The 24,453-nt window shown below is 40.6% G+C and overlaps 2 protein-coding genes across 3 annotated transcripts in view; both read left to right on the top strand.

Moving 5' to 3' along the window:
* The first annotated feature begins 8,749 nt into the window (after positions 1-8,749).
* On the top strand, positions 8,750-13,958 carry LOC119883137 (prostaglandin E2 receptor EP1 subtype-like). The gene is made up of 3 exons (XM_038693672.1): positions 8,750-8,995; positions 9,945-10,867; positions 12,919-13,958. Exons 2-3 carry the CDS (start codon positions 9,992-9,994, stop codon positions 13,192-13,194), a joined length of 1,152 nt encoding a protein of 383 aa, XP_038549600.1. The 5' UTR covers positions 8,750-8,995; positions 9,945-9,991; the 3' UTR covers positions 13,195-13,958.
* A 642-nt stretch (positions 13,959-14,600) lies between these two features.
* Positions 14,601-24,453, top strand: part of ilf3b (interleukin enhancer binding factor 3b) — a 17,263-nt gene continuing 7,410 nt past the window's right edge. The window contains exons 1-6 of one of the 2 annotated variants that reach the window (XM_038693643.1): positions 14,601-14,697; positions 16,100-16,197; positions 17,694-17,917; positions 18,046-18,220; positions 22,289-22,433; positions 23,831-23,922. In XM_038693643.1, the coding sequence (XP_038549571.1) occupies positions 16,195-16,197; positions 17,694-17,917; positions 18,046-18,220; positions 22,289-22,433; positions 23,831-23,922 (639 nt within the window). In that variant the 5' untranslated portion in view covers positions 14,601-14,697; positions 16,100-16,194. The remainder of the gene's footprint in view (positions 14,698-16,099; positions 16,198-17,693; positions 17,918-18,045; positions 18,221-22,288; positions 22,434-23,830; positions 23,923-24,453) is intronic. The other variant, XM_038693650.1, reaches the window with a different exon arrangement.

Raw genomic sequence — 24,453 nt, 5'->3', positions numbered from 1 at the left:
GAGCACCCCCCTGAGGAGGGCCCATTATATTTGGAGGTCAAAAGGAAATTGCAGCAGGTGATTGGATGAATACTTCAGAAATGATAATCATTTCAAGGAATGTGAGAGGAACAAGGAGAGATATTATCTTTCAATGGTGTTATTGTTTTATTTAGAACCAGATATGGACAAAGAATGGCCTCACTTCACATGGGCACAGCAGCTACATGAGTTTCTATAAAAAAGGGTCTTCAAAATCCCCCCAATGTGTGCCATTTCATAAATGTGTCAAATCAGCTTTCATGCACAAATACATGCATTACAGCTTATATGGGCACTTAATGATTTATGGCCACATGCCTGTGTTAGCATAATTGCTGTGCAGTGCATTATTTATTGTGGTTCCAGATTTGTGGTCAAGTCGTGCTGTAGACTGTGTTGGTAAGATGAATCCTTCAATAAAATACTTCAGTATCTGTTCCTGTTAGTTTTAAGTTAAAGTTTGCTGATGGAAAACAATCTCTGAAATTTTCAGATCACAACCTGCTTAAAAATATTGGCAAAATAACTGTTCAAAATTATATAGTGATATTTGATATATTAAGAGTGCAGGTGGTTGTTTTTGCATTCCCAAAACCAAAAACACAAGAGCAAAGGTAAGGAATGGAATAAACAGTGTGTTTGCCTTCTCTAACATAAGCTGCAAATGTTAGAATGTCCGCTGTTCTGCTGTCTTGTCGAAAAATGCTACCGTAGCGCTTATCCCCTAACCCTAACCACAACATACACAACGAGGTAGCCAGTTAAGGTTTGTTTGAAGATAATTTTCATGCTCACACGTCAAAAGGTAGCATAAATCCGCAGAACACTGGCTAACATGCCTACAGTAATAACCTGACCTAGTGTTACTTCCAAGGACAAGAAGAATTTCTTTATTTTGTGGACTAAGAACAACAGGGTGGTAAGTAAACGGGATAAGGGGCATGGCAAGTGGTCAGTCCTAATAAGCAAAGCTGCTATTGGAGCAACACACGATGCACTACCATTAGCATTATATTCCGGTAATTGGACTTTAAACCCAAACAAATTTCAGCCTTTTAATCACTCACATCTTGTTTTCACTTCAGCGTGCAATATAAAATAACTCCAGACAGGTAAAGTGCATATTTTCAGCAGTCTTCAGCTGCAACATGAGGAGATAGAACAGACAGAGGGGCCATGTTGGGCTGATGTGCTGCAGAGGGAAGTATCTGCAGCATCTGGTCTCAATCGAGGAGGCCACAGGCAGCAGAGACCATTACTCTCTGGCTGGCACTCTGTGAATGAAGCCTTTATGAGATGTTTGTAGACGACTCTGTGAACCAAAAACAGCCAGTTCAAGCCACACTCTGACATTTAAATTCATTTTTGGCCATGAACATGTCATGCTGCCACACATACACAAACATTTTGGTAGTTGCGTGAGCGAACAACATTGCCGTTTATATTTAGTGAAGAACTTGCCATTCTTGTCTCAGAAGGATCGTTCCTGTAAAATGAACGTGGTCATCATCAGTGAACATACAAAGTCAAGCACAAGATGCTACTGTTTTGCTTTAAAAATATGTTTCTTTTGAGTAGACTGGAACTGAAAGCCCCTTGAATGATGTGCGATTATATTGAAGTAACAACCTTCCTGTGATCTCTTCATCCCCCTTCCTGTTTCAGCACTACTGGCTAAATGTCAACTTTTCCTAGAGGCTTCGCATATTAAACTAATGTCACAGATAGAATGCATAGGAAAAAATTGGATGTAATATCAATATATTGAAATAAGAATTATGCAATTATTCCTAATTTTGACTTTTTGTGTCATTGTTTTCAAGTCAGGTTAGGACTTAGTAACTCATCAATTTGCATCTAATATATTATATGTGTCTTATCAAGCAATAGTTTTTACTTATTTTCTCTTAGTGTTGACATATCGTCTTTCATTTTTGTCCATACATTACATCAGTTATTTTCTTTTTCAGGCAAAAATGGCCTACCATACAGATATCATGTTGTAAATGATAAAAAAAGAATAAAAAATTCCCTCTGACAAATTTGACAAGTAGCCTCTGAAACAACTCAACCAAAAGTGTTCCAGGAAATCGTGCATTTCTCTGTGGGTGTTCTTGATTAGTGTGTGTTTGTACACTCAAGCATGCATAACACATGAGCTAATATGGAATTTATAGACTAACTGTAAACTAGATAATTACACAGAATTCACTTCATTATCTTGATTTATGCTGCAGCGTGGACAGCAAGGCTTACTTTAGAGACATGAGAAGTCCTTTGCTATGACTGCTATTTGGACTGTAGTGTGATGTTTTTTTTACTCTAGCAGAGACCCAATCTGCCTGCAGAGGCAAACTGGAGGTGAACAGCGAGTGATGCTGATTGAACCTTAGCTTAAATACTCATTCAAATGCGTTACCATCCTCATTCCTGCAGGTCCTTCTCTTGTTCCCCTGTCAACCACTTTACAGCTTTCTAGTTCATCCAGATCAAATACTGTATATGATTATGTATATGATATGATTCAGATCGTGCTGGACATAAGTGCAATTTGACTTTTTGGGTGGAAAAATTGATTTAGTCTCAGTATTTTAGTTTGTGTCCTACACATCACATACTGTATGTTGCTGCAGTCTATTGGAAAATGGTTGGCAGGATTGTTAAGTATATGTGATTTGTTTGTGGACTAGCCTATAAACATGCAAAAACATTGGAAATGTCCATTAAATAGACAAATCGTTCTCTTTAGCTTCTTGTGAATCAATGAAATGGAGTCAGATCACGATACAAACAGTATTCATGTGTTGTTGAGAAAGGCGTCTGTAAATTTGTAAAGCTGTTCATTAAGTGTACTGATACGGGGCAAAGCGGGGGCAGTTCTCATTTTGCAGTTTCGCAGGTTTTCAGATGTTTAGACGAAAAGAGGAAGCACTCTGTTCAAAACTCTACCATTTAACAAGCTGCTTCTGTAAGCTCCAGTGTGCCCCCTCGCTGGGTGGGGTTTACTGTACGGGACAAGCTAAGTGTGTTTCCATCCAACATGAAAGACCAGGTATATCTCAAGGCTGGATTTCAACAAAGCGACCTTTAGCTTACTGCAGAGCACTGCAGAGCAATGAGAACAAGTCCAGTTCAATGAATGTTTGTGAAGAAGTTTACATAACATGAAGCCAAGATATTGAAATATGAGAAAACTGCATTGTATCAAGATTTCTGTCTTACAAATTACTCGTTATATTTTTATTAAATAAAACAAATAAAAACCAGGTAAGGATGTGCTGTTAAAGATACAAGTCAGTATCTCTTTTAACAACTTCAGCACACACCATTTGTGTGCTGAAGTGAGAATCTGACAAGTTAATTTTGCAACTTGTGAAGATTGGTGATAGATTAACTTTAAACATGGGTACCACTGAATATATTTGGGTCTTATACAATGGATCACCTGGACCAATGAGACCTGTTTACTAAACTTCCACCTGCGTGTGTTTGCCAGCGCTTCCTGGTTAGCAGTCTTTGTTCTGCTAGCATTATGTTTGACTTGTGTTGACAAGCTTTGTGGCTCTGCACACCAGTCCAGCAAGTGACTCGACTCCTCCGTGGAATAACTTAGGGCATAAAAGAAAAAACAATCATGTTTGCACAGGACAGACAATTTGGACTTCACACTTCACACGCGAAAAATCTTCCCATGATTTCCTAAAGGTCTCTTTTCAGCTGTGTGCTGAGAAATGACAGCATAATCAGAGGATCTGAAGAGGAGTTGTACTGTAAGCTAATACTTTGGATGGCTTGTTGTTTGTAATGATGTTTTTCTCTTTTTACATAACATGGCACTTTCTAAGAATGTACTTTTAAGCACTTTTAAGGCAAACCGGAAATAAAGACATTGTGTTGGAAGCAGCTTTGTGGCTACAATTTACCACTGCCCATTCAAATGTCAGTGTTTCCTTTAATCAGTTTAACTTGATTACAAGGTGTCACATTTAAAAAAAATAAAGTTCAAAACTGCTCTTCTCATTGAATCAGATGTTACGTGTAATCATAAAGGGGTCACTCGTAGCGATGACTCCAGCTGTCACAGCAGCAGTTTCCAGCTCATTGTTTTGGTTTTTCGAATTGCAACTTTACTGTTTTGGTTCAGTCTCACCTCTGTCATCAGGGTCGTTTCCAGCAAAAACACGTTGTTTGTAGCAAGAAAACTTTGATAAACCAACTATATGCTACCTGCCCGGCACCAAACAGTAGACTGACATAGTTAGCGAGCATTTAGCTAATATAGAGCCAGATATTTCCCTCAGGGGTTGGTGGAGATCAAATCAGAGATATAACCAGAGTGAATATTGGACTTTCATTCATCAGGTGGACAGATACCCAACGCTAAATAAATGCTTAAATTGCTCCATGTCTGTTGGATGTATGAGCAGGCAACTGTTTGCAAACACGTTAATACATACGATGACGTCAGCTTGTTGTTGTTGTCTGCAAAAATAAGTGCTGGTTCAATAAATTTGTGGTATTGTAGGAGAGTTAATTGAATGTAGCTGTACAAGCAGTACAGCTACATTATTGGCATGATAAAACAAGAAAAAACATAATAAATATGCATTACAAAAACAGCCCTTCATTTATTACACATAATAATACAAGTAATCAACCAGTGAAGTTACTGAAATTGCTTTTCTGCCCTTGTCGACCTCGAATTCATACCAGAGGAGAAACCACCCGAAACGTCATCCAGCAGGTACCATTCAGTTCAATGTGCAGACTGTTATGGGCAAGGGCAGGCAAGAACAAGATTAATGTCACTGCCTTGAGCAGAGTGTGAAGATGGGGAAACCAGCAGTGAAGTTTAAAATAGCTCAGTCTCAGCACGTCTTATGTAGAATGGGAAAAGAAGCTGTAAGAAAACCCAGTGTTTCACTACTCTGAAGGAATAATGGAGAGAAAATACTGATGATGACTCTTTCCCTCTATCAGTGAGCTTGCATTTTGAAAGTTAACTTTGTAATAGCATGCAATGATAATAAAAGTGACAAAATCCACGTAATTAAGAACATATTGTTAGAGCACTGACCGGCACTCAGTAAACTCATTGCAGCAAACACATCCTCTGGGCCTTGATGATGCACATATCCTACAGCTTTACCATTACATAATCACACACTTTACATCACCAGCCTCATAAACCAACATTATTTCTCACCACCATAACTGCAGATGGCCCAGACTTATAGTATGCATTAAATTGAGTTATACAACAAGGTCGTCTGCAATGGTGACTTTTCCATTTCTGCTGCTGCCCTTTTCAGAGTGATGCAGTGTCTCTCATATACTGGAGCCTGTTCTTTTCACATTAATATTCACTAATGGAGTTTTCATTTGATTTGTGCGTATACATTTCACACTTTGGTGAGTCAAGGAAGTCCCCGTTCATTAAATATGCCTGGTGAAAGACATAAATGATGATGTGAGCAGCTTATGGACTTCAGCTCATCCAAGCAGCAGAGATTATACAGTCATAGCCTGGCATGCATGATGGACAGGAAGCAGAACAGAAGTCGTATGAATGCGTTTGACTTGTTTAAATGTGTGCAGTGCTTTGACAACAAATGAAATCTGCACAGATTCGCAGCTGAAATGAACAAAGCTGTTTTTATTAGACAGAAATGGTCTGAAATTGTTATGTGCGAATAAACACATACATTAACAAGTGCTTTACTATTAGCCTGTTATTTACTTCAGGAACCTAAATACACAGGAAAATATACATTTATAAAGAAAAGATCTCCCTCTAAATTTCTCAAATGTCCCTCAATATCTTTACAGCTGCCACCTGTGTTCAGGTCACTCAATTGCAGTATAAATAACGCTGGGGATGGTCTTGTTTGTTTAAAAAGTAAAACAGAAGATCCAGCCGCCCTCCCCACACAGACATATTTATTATTTTTTGTTTTAGTCATCTTAAAACATAAGAGAAATTGCAGTTCGTGTTTGACCCCCCCAGAAAAAACTGAATCACAAAACCTTAAAGTTTTAGTTATCTACTAGTGAATGATATCTTTGTTTTGCTAAAAAAAAAAAAAAGGATAAAATACAAAAGAAGTGGTGTTTTGAGAACTAATATGCTCTAGTTCCAGTGAACTGAGGCCACACAGATGTTCTGCAGACTGAACTGAACCGAAATTTTCCTCAGAGAGATGAAACTCTCCAACTCATCTCCTCTCCCAAGACCCCACCACTGCTCTGCTGGGAAAAGCAGATGGACATACTTTCACCCAGTGTGGTCAGCCAAGAGGTGATTAGGACGAGCCTTCACAGGACGGTATAGGCAGGCTGTGGGTTATTTGATGCATGACTTTGCGTAAAGTATCCCTATCTAAATGAAGGAACAAGATTTTTCTGAGACACATGAGTATGAGTAGAAATCTTTGTACAAATCCAGCTGTGCCTATAAAGATAAAGAACAAAAGGAAACAACAGTCTTCTCAACCCATTATCAAGGCTAATGTCTATTTTATTTTATGTACTTTCCTTGCAGTGAACAATTGATTGTATATAAAACCCAGAGATGCATAATTCTGCAAAAATGTCTGGACTAAAGAAAGGGTAATTATGAGGTTTTCAACAAATAAATCCTGGAATGTTTGTGGCTGTTTGTTTGTTTTTTTTAACAGAAATGCAGAGAATTGTGTGACAAACAAACTGCAGCCAAACATATGTGTCCAGGCTTCCATGTTCTTCTGCTTTTGTGGATTATTTGAAACTGTGACACCGAGGAAGGCCTGTCACCAAGAATCTTCTCTTAGACAAACATTCAGGGGCACTGGTTTTTCAGATGGACACGATGACCCTCAGGAACGCACGGCTTTTGCTACGAGGCTGGTGTTTCTGTAAAACGCTGGGTGTTTTTACTGGGTCCAGGGCTGTGTCAATCCGCCAGTGGATTCCTGTATAATGAACTGAGGCATTAAAAGTCCAGAACACAGCCCTGGACAAATCAGTGCTCGTCATGTCCGGGGCCTCTCAGTCAGGTGGGGGTTGTTTTCAGAAAAGTCGCAGTGTACAAAGGCAAAACCACTCAAATAAGACTTATTTAGAGCTGTTATGGTGTGTGGTTTCCTGTTTTATGGCAATCAGCAAGACAACACAAGTAAATAGCATCCATGTGGAGTGAAGATACAGCAGTTAACAACCTTTTCTTTGCCACAATGAGAAGCCATAAACTGTGAGCTGGTGATCAATCTTCCAAGATTATGTCTGCAGATAGACAATGGTGCACACGGAGGTGGAACGAGTTCTTCAAAGCCAAGTGAATCAGACGTTTTGTGGCAGAGGTTATAAACCATAACTAAACATTTTTTCACCTTTTTCTTTTAGTTTAAACAAGTGGAATTAACTCCTTTTCTGGTAAAATAAAACAGATTTTTGTATGCTACTGTAAATACAATGAGTTCTTCATTAAAAATTTAAAAAAGGGGGGAAAAAAACAGGAATTTGAATCACTACCAAAAAAAAGAAAAAAAATTTGGCTCCTTTTAATGTTAAATGGCCCATGATAAGCATGCCTTCCTATTTTGGTTTTCTCTTTCTCAGAGAAGACTTGCTTCCTGCCTCCTAATCCTTATGGCCCGTCCTCTCGGCAGATCTCTTCTCTGTGGCTCCTTTCCATTCGTCAGCATGGAGCTTTTCCATTTAGCCAGCTCAGGTGTGCATGAGTTCATGCACACATGTTCCATTCCTCACCTCAATGCAGTCAAATAGGATGTTTTTTGACACACAGCTGCAGCGTCTATTTGAACAAATTTTTACAACAGAGCCCTTCTACTGTTTTGACACAAGGTGACAGTGAAGTAAGAAGATGAGTGCAAAGATACGCCTGGCAGGTGATGATGGAATCCAGAGAATCTTTTCATCATTTGACACCTCAGTAGTTTGAACATTCAACCTACGCGCTTACCAAAAAAATAACACTGGGATTTTACCAATTTAAAATGTATGTGTGCTTTTTCTCCCCGAGGCGAGGCCTGGAGCAGTAACTCCTCTCCCCAGCAGCATCAGTCTTGGCAGTCTTCTGGAGCGCTGGAAAATCATTTGCAGCTGTGACATAGAGAGATGTTTGTAGTGGCAGGAGCACAGCTGGTGAACATCGATGAGAGCTGACCACAGGGTTGTTGAGGTTGTTCAGATGAGGCTCAGTAGAGCAGGGGTGTGTTTCAATTCATGCAAAATTAACAAACAATGGGACATGTCTCTCCAGCAGGAAAAGCAGGAAAATTAAGTAACGCAGGTTCAACTGCCCAAAGTCAATTCAGCCAGCTTTTACTTTTGTAAGAGTGTAATCTGGCATGAACCAGTAGGCTATAACACAATTTTGTTGTAGCTGTGATATGAAGTCATGCATTTTAGTTGAAAACGACATCAGTGCTCACAAAAGTAATGCTTTATACAGCCTGGAGCAGGTCAGTCCTTATTTTCAATTCTGTGTTGTAGTTGTATAGGCTTAATATTTACACACATCTCATAATTGTTTGGTGAGGTGGAGTCTGGGGCGAGGCAGCTGGATTTTAAATATTAATATTCATCTTTGGGATTTCTCTGAATGGCACATTGATTCTGCAAGCTCCAGGGAGTCACTGGTGGGAGGAAGTTACCGGTTTTCACTGACTGAGACACCCAGAGGCGATGTGAGTGCGCTGCAGCTCCCCAGTATAAAAGCAGCCAGCCGCAGTCAGAGTAACAGAGGACAAGCATGAACAATGTTATAGGGAGGCCGGCTTGTTCTGAGAGAGGAGTTTCACCATAGTTGCAGAATGAGGAAACACTTGAGGTGAAGAAGTCCTCTGACTTTGGAACAACACAAGAAGATATCACAAAAGAACCTGGATTAATTTATTTTTAAGTACTTTCAGTTATGAGTAATTGTGAAAATCAATGTGATCTTGATCATCTCCATGGATTTCTTATTTCAAAGGTAGGTTAAATATATTTCATGTAAAGATAAATACAAAACACAAATGCCCTGAGGCTATCATTCCAGGTTCAATTTGTTTTTCATCATCTTTTTAATCCCATTCAAATGTTAACCTTGGTCAAAAAAAGGTAACATTTTACAGCAACATTTACAGTGCCGACTAAAAGAAACTATTGTGCTCTGAGATGCCTACAACTTTGGAGAACTTCCGCTTTTAACTTCTTTTTCAGTATTATTTATATCTTTTATCTCTTACAACTAAAGAAATTGATTGTTTGAAGGGAAATGCTCATGTATTTATTCAAATGGCGCTATACAGGTATTGTTTGACTGATGATTATGTATTTTAAATGTATTTATTATGTATTTATTTTGTTTGTTTATAATACCTTTTATGGACTGTTTTATTACTGCTGCTGCGTGGTAACAATACTTTTAGAGGAATGTGTGCTGCATCGTTTGCTCTCACCAGATACTGTTCAAACTTGTCCAGACTTTCTGTGTTGTCTTATATGAAAAGGAAACTTCATACTTAAACCTCAGAGGTTGCTGAGAGCTAATTTTTGTCACTTTGTTTACCGCTAGAGACTGCAAAAATAAATACCTTACTTGAATTTATCCTCCAGAGTGATTTTATATTATATTTTACAAATTGTACAGGCACTGTATGTAAATCATTAGGGGGCATAAAGGGTAGAGGGTATTATGCATTTTGTTTTGGCTAAAGGTGCTGTAGTTTAACTTTTCCAAGGAGGCAGGGAGACGGGGGGTGACTCAATTTTCACCCCCAGATTAATATTCCATTCCATTGATATTCCAAAATATTAACAATGCACAGGAGGGTTTTGCTTTTTAAAAAAGTGAAACATAATATTCAAACCCTGTCCTCATCCCAATAATTTTCATACAGTCAGTCAGCATGCTTATCCTGTCTTTCTTTCCTTGTCAGTATCTTCTTAACCAGAGGACACACATCAGGCCCAGAGCCCAGTGGTGATGCTGACAATGCAGCACTACAACTCCTCGGGCACTGTTGCCTCCTTTCCCCTCTCTAACCACACCACCATGGTTCAGGAGTCTGAGGTGGAGGCCGTAGCACGTAATACCACCTTTCCACCAAACAACCCCACCTCTGCCGGCCTCACCATGACTTTGGGCATCCTTTTCAACGTGGTGGCCCTCATCATTCTCGCCAAGGCTTACAACCGCTTCCGTCGGCGGTCAAAGGCCACTTTTCTGCTCTTTGCCAGCTCTCTGGTGGCAACAGATCTGGCTGGACATGTCATCCCTGGAGCCCTGGTACTGAGGAGATACTCAGCAGGCACTGGGTCCACAGCTGATCCTGTCTCTAACTTTCGAGGTGGTCCTGCGAATCTGGATACCTCTTGTCAGTTTCTGGGAAGTTGCATGGTGTTCTTTGGCCTGTGCCCTCTGTTCCTGGGCTGTGCCATGGCTGGTGAGCGCTGCCTGGGCGTTACCAGGCCATTGCTGCACTCTCGTTTGGTGACCACAGCAAGGACAAAGATGGCACTGGCCCTGATCTGGCTGCTGGCTTTATGTGTGGCCCTTTTACCCTTCTTCAGCTTGGGTACCTACACTAACCAGTACCCGGGGACATGGTGCTTTATCAGGGTGATGGAGAACACTACAGTGACAGATCTGGCATTTGTGGTGCTGTTCTCTGGACTGGCATTGAGCTCTTTGGCCGTGGCCTTTGTGTGCAACACCATCAGTGGGATGACTCTAGTGAGAGCCCGGCTAAAGAACAGGTCCTGCTCCCAACGCCGCTCGGCCAGGTCCCACGACACTGAGATGGTGGTCCAGCTAGTTGGCATCATGGTCACCTCGTGCATCTGCTGGAGCCCTCTGCTGGTGAGTGTTGGGTAAATCATTTAACAGACATTTTATCACATTCAGTTCAATTCAATGTGCTTCATTGGCATGAATGTTTAAGTTAAACAATGTTGCCAAAGCACTTTGCAACAAAAGCAAAAAGTTTACATTTGAATGTGACATAACCAGAATAAATGCAATCAAGACCATTCAATGTAGCAGGTATAAGTTACAAAAAAACAACAACAAAAAACTTAAACAGATAGAAGGTGAACTACAAACAGAAATGAACAAAATTTAACATAACGAATGTCAGGCGCAACAGTTTGCTGATTATTATATTATCATTATATACATGACTGAAAGTTATTTTTGAATTTAGGAAATTGCAGGCAACAGCTTTAAATACTGCAGCTAATTGTACCTTAGAAATCTTTTTATTTTAAATGTAATGTCATTACACCCTAATAAACATCACATTACCATACCTATATTATAAGATGTATTGTAAAAGACTAATTTTATTCATGTTAGCATAGATTTTATCTGAGAGAAATTTAAGTCAGAAGAATCTATTGTTGATTATTTAGCTACAGTATCTCCTCTGCCACTTAGATGATTAATACTCTACAGCTGATTGACTGTTAACAGAACTCTGCTACAGTTTTACTGTGTATATGGGTGCAATGGTAATGTCTGGAAATAGACTCCATGTTTAAAAGGTCAGCTGATCACTTTCTTGAAGTTAGAGAGGGAGGCCCCTGCTCTGTTGGCGTGTGGTAGCTTGTTCCACCATCGTGGTGTTACAGATGAGAACAGGCACAGAGATTGCTTTGTGTGAAGGGATGGCAGAGCCAGGCGGCGTTCGTTGGAGGAGCGCAGTGTCCCAGAGCTGGAACGTAAGCTTGTATTATGGAGTTTAGGTAGATTGGTGCAGACCCAGTTGTAGCTCTGTATGCAAGCATTAGTGACTTGAATGTGATTCTGGAGGCCATGGGTAGCCAGTGGAGGTCACTCAGTAATGTGAGACATGGGTCCTTTTGGGCTGATCAAAAACCAGACGTGCTGCTGCGTTCTGAACATCAGGAAACGGAAACAGGAAGATTAGATCACAGTTAGCCTATTCAACACCACTGTTTGTCTTTTTTAAATCCAGTCTTTCCAGTCTATCAGGAAATCATCTTATTTTACTTCACATTACTGAGTGTGCTGTCCACAACTGTTTTAACATTGGGAAGAATTTGTTGCCTTGATAAGATTTAACATTCCCATTGGCGTAGCAGCTGCCTATGAATTTTATATATTTTTTAATGCTGCCATAACATGCAGTTTTCCATTTTAGATTCCCCTAAAGTAAGTAAGTAGGCCTAAGTCATTAAGGTCGGGAAAAGCATCTTATTTCACACTGTTTCTTATGTGTATATTTGGTATAATCTTATTTCAGGTCTTTATGATGTTTACATGGAGTTAAATATTCAAACCCAACACTCCATAATTTTTATGGCCACACCATTCTATCAAAGGAAAATATTCTACATGTCTTGTGCATCATTTTATAGCCATATTTGGTATCGTTGGGAACTTTAGGATCTCCACCAGAACTTAAGATAAATTTATGTGGGTTAGAATAATATTAGGTTGCACAGCATGAGTTTGTAATGACTAACCCATCGCCAGATCAGTGAGGTGTATGGAGTTAAATAGAATAGCTTTTATCGGGTTTTGACACATGTAATGGATCTTTTTTTGCACACAAAAGAAATAATGAGACACTTTATTAACTTCATAAATACTGCATTTGTTTCGATTATTTTGTCGTACATCTTGAGCTCTATCACCTCACACTGCAACAAGTATCCCAGATTCTGGGTGTGGGCTTGAAAAGGATGCAGTGCAGTTATAACATGTCCGTTGTGAGGAATAACGTATTTGCCATACAGTTTTAACATAACCAAAACACAGGCATGTCTTTAATACATAAAATATTAACCAACATTAGAGTTTACTTGCATATTTGTTAGTAAGAGTTTATTAGCTGGTACAAGATGAACCTAAACTTGATTCTTTTTATTTTTCATTTTTATATACAGGTCTTTGGACTGACTTCAGCCATACGGTCCTACAGTGGCTCACTGAACAGTGACATAAACACTTATAGGCAGCTGATGATCACAGGTGTCAGGATGGCAACATGTAACCAGATCCTGGACCCATGGGTCTACATCCTGCTGCGACGCGCCGTCCTCAGGAAGATCTACAGCCTCACTAAAAGCCAGGCCAGTTTTAAAAGAAGCACCTTCCGCTCTGTTCGCTGGGATGTCAGCTCCTTTCAGAACTCAGAGAAACAAAGTGTTAAAAAGGTGTAAGGGAGGGACTTACAGAGGAAGAAAGGGGACATGTCATCCATCACTTTTTAAGGGATGCTCTGTCATTTGCCAGCGGTATCACAACTGGTGCAGGATCTATTATCTGGATCAGAATTCAGTGTTATCACATTGAAAAGAGTTCTCTCTCTTGGCTGAGAGCCACCCTGGTTTATGTGGATGAAGTATAAGTGTTTTTAAAAACATGGAAACAACATGTCTGAAATATCACTAACCAGCTTGGGTTGTTGTATGAGCCAGTGTTACTCTACAACGGGGAAAAGCCCCAACTCACTGTAAACTGCTTACAGTGTGGCCCATGCACACGACATGTTGGCTTGATAGTCTGTCCTCTGTGAGAACAGATAAATATACAAATAAAAAAATTTTGTTTGTTAAAGTATAATGTGCTAACTTTCTGTTGAAGTGAAGACTGTATCTAGTCTTAAAGCAAACATCTCAACTCAAAAGTTTTGTCTGTAAATGTGCCGTTTTGTTCTCTGACATAATGTAAAAGTCAATGACTTGTGTAAATAAGAGATCAAAAGAACAGGCTGTGCTTTTACCTCAGCTTGAAGATGTGAAAAAACACCCTGTGTGTATCAAATGAAGTGCTGTGACATGAATGTGAATGTCTATCTTTATTTTGTTTTATTTTCCCGGGGTGTCTGGGGACTAAAGTGAAGCTATGTGTAGCAAAAGCTAATTGAATATGATGTGGAAAAGTAAGAATACATAATAAATTATTCTGTTCCTGTTTTGACTCATTCTGGTTTATCATTGATGTAATATTTTTTACAACTCTGTCAAGGAAAGGTAATGTGTTCCTGTATTGTGCATGAGTAACACAAGGCACGCTCATGTCTAGACTGTTGGCAGCCAGTTAGCTTAGCACACAGACTGTCCTGGATCTGAACAAAGGTAACAAAATTAACCTACCAACACCTCTAATGCTCACTGTCCAAAAAGTTATATCTTGTTTTATTCCTTCTTTATTTTCTTTATTTCAAGTCTCCTTTAGCAGCCTAACGTAGATTTATGTTACTTCGTTGCAGCTGCCCCAAAACAAAAAAGGATATGTGACATTTTATCATGCCTTTATTCTCTGATACATCTTTCTCCCGATCAAGGCAACAAGTGATTCTCTATGCAAAACTGTGGTTACACCGAGTTTCCACAGTAACTCTCAAAATGTGTAGGAAAATAGAGCAGCCGGATGACATTAAATGGTAACACCGATGCCAATGATCGTGTTTTAATTGATCCCAAAGAACACTGAATGAATCAGCCGTCTGGTGTGGGTAGACGGTTCAAATCCACCACTGCGAGCCACGCCCCTCCTCTGTACCCCCTTTTTCCGATTGGCTACAACTGCAGTCACGTGCAACTTCCGTCCAATGAGCATGCTCGTTTTCCATATCGTGGGCGTTTCCAGATGCACTCCTGCTGCTGCCGAGAACACGGAGCTAGCGTGCAGCGCTGGCCGTTAACAGTAACGACACCACGGTGAGTAAGGAAAATACACAACTTCAGCCCTTATCATGAAATGAATAAGGGACTAGATGGTCGTTGAACATCAAGAGAGCACACGAAGATAGCATACGAAGCGCGTATATTTAAATGCGTTTCAAAAATGGATGCGTTTGTCTTTGTTCGGCTAAGCTAATCTGCTAAGTGCTAACTGAGGCTGAGCGTTCACCGGGGTCTCGGACTTCTCTCCTCGACCATTTTGGTGTCTGACGGGCAAACCATCAGACATCCAAATACAGACACCCTTTTCCGTCAAGTGTTTGCACTTATATTGTATTATTCAGTTGACAAACATGATGCGAATGTGATGATTTATGTGTTTTGTGGGCCGGCAGAGCATGCCGGCACGGCGCAGCTTTGAACGCTGGGTGAACCGTCTTATTTGTGGGGGTTGTTAGCTCGCTGTCGCCAGTAAGGCTCTCTACTGAATTAAAATGGCGTCTGTTTTTAAATTCCCCTTGATGGGGTTGTCTGGTCTGGGCCCCGTAACTGTTAGGCTACTTCGTCATAGCTCACTGTTCCTCCTGAAACAAAAGTTGCGTGTGTGTATGAAGGTTTAACAGGTGTAACGGTATGTTAGCTTGTAGGTAGCTCTTTGATTAGCAGCAGCAGGTTGGCTTGGTGCGACCTTTCGGTAACTTGTCGATGTAAACATAAAAACAGGGGCCATGCTTATACTCGTTATTTGTCCTTTACTGCGGCTGTAACTAAATCATTCTTGTAATGCTGTAAAAGTCTGCGCCAGATGTGCACATATTAGTATGTGCGTAACGACGGAGTGTCACGATAAAATGAGATGTCCCACCTGCCCTCTTAACCTCACTAGTTCACCCTGATCACATCAGGGATTGTAGTTAAATTAAGCACCCGTGAAGCTACTTGGGTTGACCTAACTACCCTTACTGTGTTTCACTAAGATAAGTAAAAAATAACATTTTAAGATAAAAAATGGTGGCATTTTTCTAAAGCTTTTATGCAAAGCACTTTACAGTTTTGCTTGTCATTCACTCATTCTCCCGTTCTGTGTGCTCTAATTACAATGAATGAACAACATTTCTGCCTGTTGATCAATTTAAGGTGAGGTGTTGCTGTGCCAACAATCTTCCTTTGCCACAGCGGGCGACCACTTTCTTACACTAAGAGACAAATTAGAGAGGTTCTTGACTGCGTGAGAAGAGTTTTACCCACAGGGATACGCGTCAAACACATTTCAGATCAGCAGAACTTTGAGTAAGATATTTGTGCCTTCCATCCATCCTTTTGTGGCTCTAGCTTGGTTTTAAGTGTTCTGCAGATTTGCCCACGGTGATGTTTGTATTCTGCCTCACTATTTAAGTCGTTTAACGTTAAAATGTGTGCATGTTTCCCCCTCCTGTAGAGACGGACTGCAACATTATCATCTGCTGCCAAGAAGAACTGTTTTAACAAGGTCATTCACTGGATATAGGAGTCACCACGGCCTCCAGAGCAACAATGGTAATCATTTATCTCGTTTGAAGTAATGCATCTCTGTGTCATGTGTTTGTATGTCTGACAATGAGCAGGCAGGCAGCCAAAGTATGGGGCACACTGGCCTTTTTGTTATGTCACTGTTAACAGGACAAGTAAATGTGCCACATCTAATTAAAGTCACAGGACTTGTGCCAGCTTTTTGTTACTCCAGTCTGCCTGGGGCTTTAGGAACACATGCTGCAGCTTCCACATCAATGCTCTCCTCTCAATTGACTTTGGCTGGCTCTGCATACACTTGGCTTGTGTAATCGTGGTGTTAGAAGCTTGGCCCAGACATGAGACCTCGTTGTTCAATTTTTTTTAATTAAAGACAAGCGCGTGACATAGAAAGCAGGTCTTTTACTCTTTAGGGCCCGTGTCCACCAAAGCGTTTTTTGCCAGCTGAAAACGCCCAGCATGGAGCGCTAGCGGGCGTTTTTGAGGCGCAGCATTTTGCCGACTGCTTTGGTTGCTATGATACAAAAAATGTCAACACAGAGTAGAGTACTTGCTCTGGCTCTGGCCCTTGCTCTGGCCCTTGCTCTGGCCCTTGCTCTGGCCCTTGCTGTATGAAGGTAAGGCTAGAGAGAGAGGGTGGACTTGCTGTATGTGGGTTCATGTGACTTTTATTTTTATTTTTTTTTGTGGGCAAGGGACCATCTCGGCGAGTACCACCGTTTAGTCCAAGGCCTGAGGTTCGACGAAGCCCGGTTCCAGATAGTAACTATTGCTACGGTGTGGTATTTGTCCCGCCCCTCCTCTACTGCGATTGGACAGCTGGGTACAAAGTGACAGTGATGAGCGCAGCGTTTTTCCCAAAGTTGAACATTTTTAAATTCTCGGGCCACCTCAAAAAAATGCTCAGAGCCCAGAGTGGAAAAGACGCTCAGCGCCTCGTTACGCTCCTGCCGTTTTTACCAGCTTGGAAAAATGCGGCGCTCCCATTGCAGTGAATTGAAAATAGACGCTGGCGTCTTTGGTGGACACAGGCCCTAAGAAATGCTTGTTCCAGGTTGACCAGGAGCCTGTCCTGTAAAAGCAGTATTAATGACGTTAATTGAATTGCATCTGAATAAAACCTGGGAACATTTTCAAATCTGTTATATGACGCTGAAAAGAAAGAGCTGCTCTGGGTTTTTAGAACGTCAAGTCATCCAGGTAACTCAGTAATCCTGCTTCCTAAGACAAGCCTCTGTTGCATAAATAGTAATGAATTTGGATTCTTACAGCCCAACAAACAGCACAAAGAATTGTTAATGCTTTATCAAAAGTAGATGTCGGGTTTAGCAGTGCACCATAACAGAGTTAATAACATCCCTCCTGGATGTTATTCACTGAAACTATGATGTCGATTTAGAGTATGTTTTGGTGTATAATTGGTTCTTATCAACAATAATTAAGTCTTTTGCTAATCCTGTGACAGCATAAACCATCCCTTGTATTTCTTCTTTATTAATGATCATGCGTCTTTTCACCCCTAGCCTCCCCCAATGCGCCACCGTTCCATGCGTGTCTTCATGAATGACGACCGCCATGTCATGGCCAAACACTCTGTAATCTACCCAACTCAGGAGGAACTGGAAAATGTACAGAACATGGTGTCCCACACAGAGCGGGCTCTCAAGGCGGTCTCTGACTGGCTGGATAAGCAGGAGAAGGGAACCTCCAAGTCTGACTCCGATGGCACAGACGCTGATAAGGAAAGGTGAGGCGATGTCAGGGAAGCCATTCCTCATGTTCAGCTGGTAGAAAATGAATCTGTTAGTAAGAACCACCTCTCACATTTTGTCTGTCTTGTACTTCTCCCCTGTATCTGCTGTGTCCTTTTGATAGTGAGCACAAAGATCAGGCCACCCGCTCTCTGCGTGGCGTAATGAGGGTGGGCCTGGTTGCCAAGGGCTTGCTACTGAAGGGTGACCTGGACCTGGAGCTGGTGCTCCTCTGTAAGGACAAGCCTACCATCAATCTGCTGAAGAATGTGTCTGACAACCTTGTTACGCAGCTCAAGGTGAGAGCTTTGCTCAGCTAATTCAGTGCACTGAATAACGTGATAACATTTTCATCGGAGTCCAACCGATGCTGGGCTTCAGACGCCAGTACAGATATTGATATTTAAGAGTAATTAATTTAACACATTCAAATAGCTTGTAGTAATAATAATAATGACAATTACACACATAATAAATATAATTCTTTTGATATGTCAGTGTGAGGGAAATTATCATACTTTTGTCATCACAAGCGTGTGTGACGTCTATATCCACCATACAGTTTGTTAGGTGTTTGAAAACTAACTACAAGTAACCCATAAGAGTTTTTCCTGGAGAGGTGTTAGACCTTTCCTGTGGATGTGTGTTCTGTGTAACAGAGGACATCTATGAATAGATGGGGCTGGTTATTGAACCTCAATACTTTTTTCGAACAAACCAAATTGCTTCTAACGAGTATTGAGAAATGCTGTAGTGGCAATTTGTGATGTATTTGCCATTTTGAAAGGTTCAGCGTGTAATATTTGAGGATCTATCAACGGAAATGCTATATAAGATCTATAACTATGTTTTCAGTTTGTGTAAAGACCTTACATACATACATTATGTTTTTATTACCTTAGTACGAGCCATTTATTTCTACATAACCGCGGGTCCCCCCTTCTGTGGACGTCGCCGCGTTGCGTAGTCATGTTTCCACAGTAGCTGAAAACGGACAAACAGCACTATGGAGCGCGTTTCATCACTACATTCTTCTTGTTCTACTTCTGGTAGAATTCAGGCAGTGCAGACACTCATCACTATGTTGAATACGTACATTAGAAGCCGTAATACTATACTGCTGAGGTCTGCAAATAAGTTTTTCATTGGAGCAATATTTTTAACCATTAGATTGTGGATGAGAATATAAGCCTTTAAATTTGACTTGCTTTGACATGATGTTCGGTTAGCTTAGTTGGTAAGGTGCAGGACTTGCAACCCAGGGGTTTAGTGTTTGATCCCACCTCGGGACAACTTTGTTTTTTCCTCTCTCTTCAACAAATGGATTCTGCAGCGAATGTTTCTCAGATTACGGCTGCACTGTTTTTGATTCAGTGTTTGATCCGCATCCATCAACCTACGGAAGCTTTTGCTATTCCCCAGTATCTCCAGGCAGAGGACATTTAGGGTAATCCCTTTTCCTGATGGCTCTTTCAGAGGTGTGCCAAGCAGGCTACAGCCTTTTTTTCTTTCTTTTTTTTTTGTCGTTAAGAAAAAAAAGTTCAACTCCAAATACAGCATTGCAGTAAACAAGCTTCTCACGCTTTTATTTTATAGGCAAAACCCTTGAAGAGGAAGTGATTATGTGAGTAACTGTTGCGGTCATGACATTTCAGCACCGCTATCAAAGTACGTATTTATTTATTTTTTGTTTTGTTTTTCCTGCTATCTAAGCACCATAATCTGGCTGCGAGCCAGATATTATTGTTGGCAGGCAGTTTTGGCGATGGTCCATAATCACATAGAGAATGAATGCGTTTCCCTTGTCAATGTTTTTATTAACTTAATGTATTATGTGGTTTATAATGGACTGTGGTGCAGAAACAGTGACCACGTAACATACTCATTTTCCATGTTATGTCAGTGGCCAAGTTGCATTAACATATGGTTTTACTGAAAAATTTTGAAAATACAATTTCTTAATAAATATACCTGAAGAAATCTAATTTCTTCACTGGCTACTCTCTGCTGTCCCAGAAGAGACACTTTTGTGCTGTTTCAGCCACCGTAGCTATCCTACTCTCTTCGACGGGGTAGGGGGCAGTGGTAGACTGGACCGATGGATACAATTCACAACCCTCACCACAAGATGACACTAAATCTTACACACTGAACCTTTAAAGATCTGTGTGACGCCTGGACTCGAGTGCTGTATGGTGTTACGATTGTGCAAGAACAAGACACAACACTGATCACGCTACATTGTTCAGAGCTCAGTGACAACATGTAACTGTGATGAGATGAGGCATGACTCTGAGACAGGATAAAGACGCACTGCATCACTCACTCATTATGGCGTTCATGCACTGATGAATGTAAGCTGCTGTGAGTCCATCTGTAAGTGCTGAATGAAGCTACTGAAAGTCGTTGCTTCAGTTGTTTATTTTGACAGAATTTCCACCACAATGACTTGTCGTTTCGATATCTAAGGAGTGAGGGTGCTTTCCCACCTAATAGTTTGGTTCATTTGGTCTGGACCATGGGGGAAAATTATTCATTGTGTCACATTTTAGGTCTGGTTCATATTCACACACTGACTTTTTACAAACAAACAGAGGTGTAAGCAACAAGTTATAGACTGACAGGTTACTGGTTGATTGGACAGTTTTGGCGATTGACATCATTCATCATCAGGGCCCACGTGTGGAAATCAAATTCCGGCGAAATTGCAGCACTTTAATGCTTCTGATGTGTATATTTATGTTCTTTATTGTCACAAAGCGCTCACAAAGAAACAACACATTATGAGCATTATTAGTATTAGACAGGGTTTTTCCTTTTTCAAAATGAAGCGGATGTGGCACCATCGTAATCATTAATTGTAATTATAACAATGAAGAAAATGACAATGATCACATTAAAGCATATTTTAGTGGCCTAAAGGATAAGGCATCAGCCTCCAGAGTTGGGGTAATTTTATTTTACTTCCTTATTTAAATTATTTTCAGTATGTAGCAGCCATTTCTCAAATGTAGGTATTGTTTGTAGAGGGAAAAATACAGATCACGCTTGTCTGGACGCTCATAACATGTCCGTGTCCTGACTCTGTAAAGGTACAAGAGTATAAGCTGTTATTTCCCTGACCTCTGAGAAAATGTAACTGAAGCAGAGGCTTCCTCAAAATCCTATGTAACATGCCTTTTGTAACATTCTTGTGGTATGATTAGGGATGAAACGATTACCGGTTTAACGGTAAACCATGGTAAAATTCCTGACTGTTATTATTACCGTACACATTTTAATTACCATGGTAACCGGGTATTATACGTCTCCCAGAAGCAGGCGTGCATGCGCAGAATGCAGCGTGGGTTTGTTTGGGTCAATGACAACACGGCAGAAGACGCGCCGCTGAGATTTTTCAGTCACTCTGAAGTCTGGTCATATTTTAGTTTTTATGAGAGCGCTGAGGAAAACTTGATTTTGAAGAAAATAACCTTATAGTGAACGCAGGGTGAGTTAACTTTTAGCTTTGGGTTTTCTGTCAGACTTGCTAACAGCGTGTAAACTGAAGCTCTGTGTTGCTGCTCTTGTAAAAACGCTACACGTTGTTCTGCTGCTGTGTGCATTGTGTGTCGGCAGAGTCTATTCGTCCACTGCACATGATAACTTGTTATGCAGTTTAGTTAACCAACCAGCATATCTAGAAACGCTACAGACTCCTCTGTATTTATGACAGTTGTTGGGCTCATTGCAGTTACTATCACTGCCTTCTCAAGACTTGTTTTCATGTAATTGTCCACGGGGTCATTGTATTACCTATAGGCCATATAAAATATACAATCTTGATAATGCACACTTGGGTGATTTTCATATGTTTACAAAAGGTATTTGCTGTTTAATTTTTTATGCAAACAAAATGGCAATTTTGTAGTTTTCAATATACAACTTGTGTATCAGTACATTTTAATATTTTTTGGCACATTTTTACAGTACCGTGATAATACTGATAACCGTGATAATTTTGGTAACCATCATCATGGTATGAAAAGCCACTTCTAAGTCTTATCAGTTTCCACAACATGGGTATTGTAATGAATTAATATTAATGTTCTACAAGTGTTTGTTTGATAAAGTGGGAATAAAGTTGATTATTTTTTTTATTTTATTATTTACCAAACTCTCATCCTTACTGGATTCAAAACAGATTTTATTTTGTCAACGTTAATGTTGGACCTTGGAAACCAGGGGATTTTTACTACAGTTGGTTTAAGGCCAAACAATTAGTCAATTATTTAGATTATAATTGTCTGATCTTCATCAGAAGCACTGTTAAGCAAGTCAGCGGTGGCCTCGTTTTTCCTTGGATTCAACCCTTTGCTCTTTCTCAGGCGACAGAAGACAAGTATGTGGTGACGCAGAACATTCGTGAGGCCAGTATCGTCATCAAGAACACCAAGGAGCCCCCTCTCACCCTCACCATTCACCTGACCTCCCCTTTGGTCCGTGAGGAGATAGAGAGGGCTGCTTCTGGAGGTAAGCCCCTACACGAGTGCCTCAGCGTTTTTTAGTGCCGCCCTTCCTCCAGCAGGGAGGCCAGGCAGGCTAGACAGATATTGTTTATTGGGCCTTCAATGGAGCTAGGGGACAAGAATGCACTATCACATAATGAAACTGCGCTATAGTTATAGCTCTAGACACTCTCGTAGTTCCATGTAATGTAATTGTACATTTTTGATGGCCCAATATACAGTATAGGGCAGGTACTTTACTGACTGCTGAAGACATGGATTTCTCTTCCCCCTTAATTATCAAGGTCACCAACGAAATGAAGGCTTACTGAGAATTTAACCAAATACAAAAACAGACCACTTTGTTTGCATGTGTTTTATCATTGATGATGAACAGTTTGCATTGCAGCAAAAATGAGTAGCAAAACATGTGGTGAAACTGTCCTTGGTTGTTAGACCCAACAGTGGGCTATTGACTGTCTCTGATGTTCCGTAGCAGGGAAGGCTCGGGGTTACAGATAACGACGAGCGACACTTGGATTCTGCTTGTATGTCCCACCACACTGAAAATCCAGATAATCGGCCCCAGTTGTTAGGTAGTGAAAGACATTGTGCAATATGTATGTAATAATTAAGTTTAATTATAGCTGTAAGATTTCCAGCAGTTTCTTTTTGAGCGCACTCACGCACAACAGTATTGAGGATCTCAGTTTTAGCTGGTGTTGAACCTCAGCCTTATCTGTAGCCCCGTGCTAACAGCGATGCCCAGTTTGGGTCTTTTTTTTATTTTTATTTTTTAAAGCCATCAGTTTTGCTGCAGTGTGGACTTGTTTTGATACCCACTTCTTGTGCATCTGATAACTTCTGCCTGTGGTTCCAATTCTGATTCTCTCTGTCAAGCCTTCTAGTTTGTCAATTTTTAGGGACGCTGGACCTTTGACCAACTGGCCGCTCTCTGTCTCGGAAGGGGCAAAGTGCAGTGTACCCAGTATATGGGCAAAGGGGAGGGGCTCTACCTCCTGTTAACGCCAGAAAAGAAAAGCAGACCTTTTTTTTTTTTGTTTTTAAGCACTGAAGCAAGCATGGAGAAACAACCTCCCATTTGATACAACCAATTATCCCTTAATAAATGCACTTTTGTTAATGCCAGGGGTTTTTAAAAAATATTTTTATTTGAATTAAGTCAAGTTATTACCCACGTCGTTCTGGTGGGTTTTAAGTCTAATAATTGTGTGCCGGGCCGTGCAAAACCATATTATCTTTGGAGGTTGAGAGCGTTTGGTGGTTCTGCAGTGGAGGGGTCCCCCTCCCCTTCCCCCTCCTGCCTGTGGTTTGGGAAGGCTGCCTGTGTACCCCCTGGCCGGCTGACAGAACTCCCCTTGGTCAAACTGTACCTTGTCTTCTTATTCCACCTGCCAATAGACTCGCTTTCAGTCAACGATCCCCCGGATGTTCTGGACAGGCAGAAATGCCTAACTGCCTTGGCGTCTCTCCGCCACGCTAAGTGGTTCCAGGTTTGGATCTTGTCTTAATTTTCTCTAAAACAGAAGTAGTTTTGAGTTTGGTTTTATGCTGTATGTTCTTTTGTCTTTTATTTGGGCGTTTCATGTCTTATTTTTTTTTATTTATTTACTCTTTTGAAGTGGACTTCTGTAGTTTATACTTGATGATCTGGGTGTTTGTTTCGTAGGAAACCTTTGTCATTACAGTGTTGCAGAGTTGCTTTGCTCACTTAACAGGTTCTACTGCAGTGCCATTTTTTTTTTAAAATATGTTCAATGCTGCTTTTTAGTCCCAGAGTACCTTAGTCTCCCTCACAGCTCCTTAACTCAATCAGCAAAAAAAATCTGCTACTAATACACCATGTATCCAGGTGCAATATTTCTCTTAATGTCAGTGTTGGTGTGAGTGAGTTGTTGTTGTTGTTATTTTTACATTTATGCAAGCTACTTGTAGAGCACTTTCTGTCTGCCCCATTCTGTAGTTTTGAAGAGAAACTGTTTTTTGTAGTTAGTGTTAATAATAATTCATGATAATATCGTTGC

Source organism: Micropterus salmoides, unplaced genomic scaffold (assembly GCF_014851395.1).
Source record: "Micropterus salmoides isolate LMB-PRFRI ecotype aquatic unplaced genomic scaffold, ASM1485139v1 Ms_hic_scaffold_10, whole genome shotgun sequence".
Taxonomy (NCBI): Eukaryota; Metazoa; Chordata; class Actinopteri; order Centrarchiformes; family Centrarchidae; genus Micropterus; species Micropterus salmoides.
This window is presented reverse-complemented; position numbering and strand designations above follow the sequence as displayed.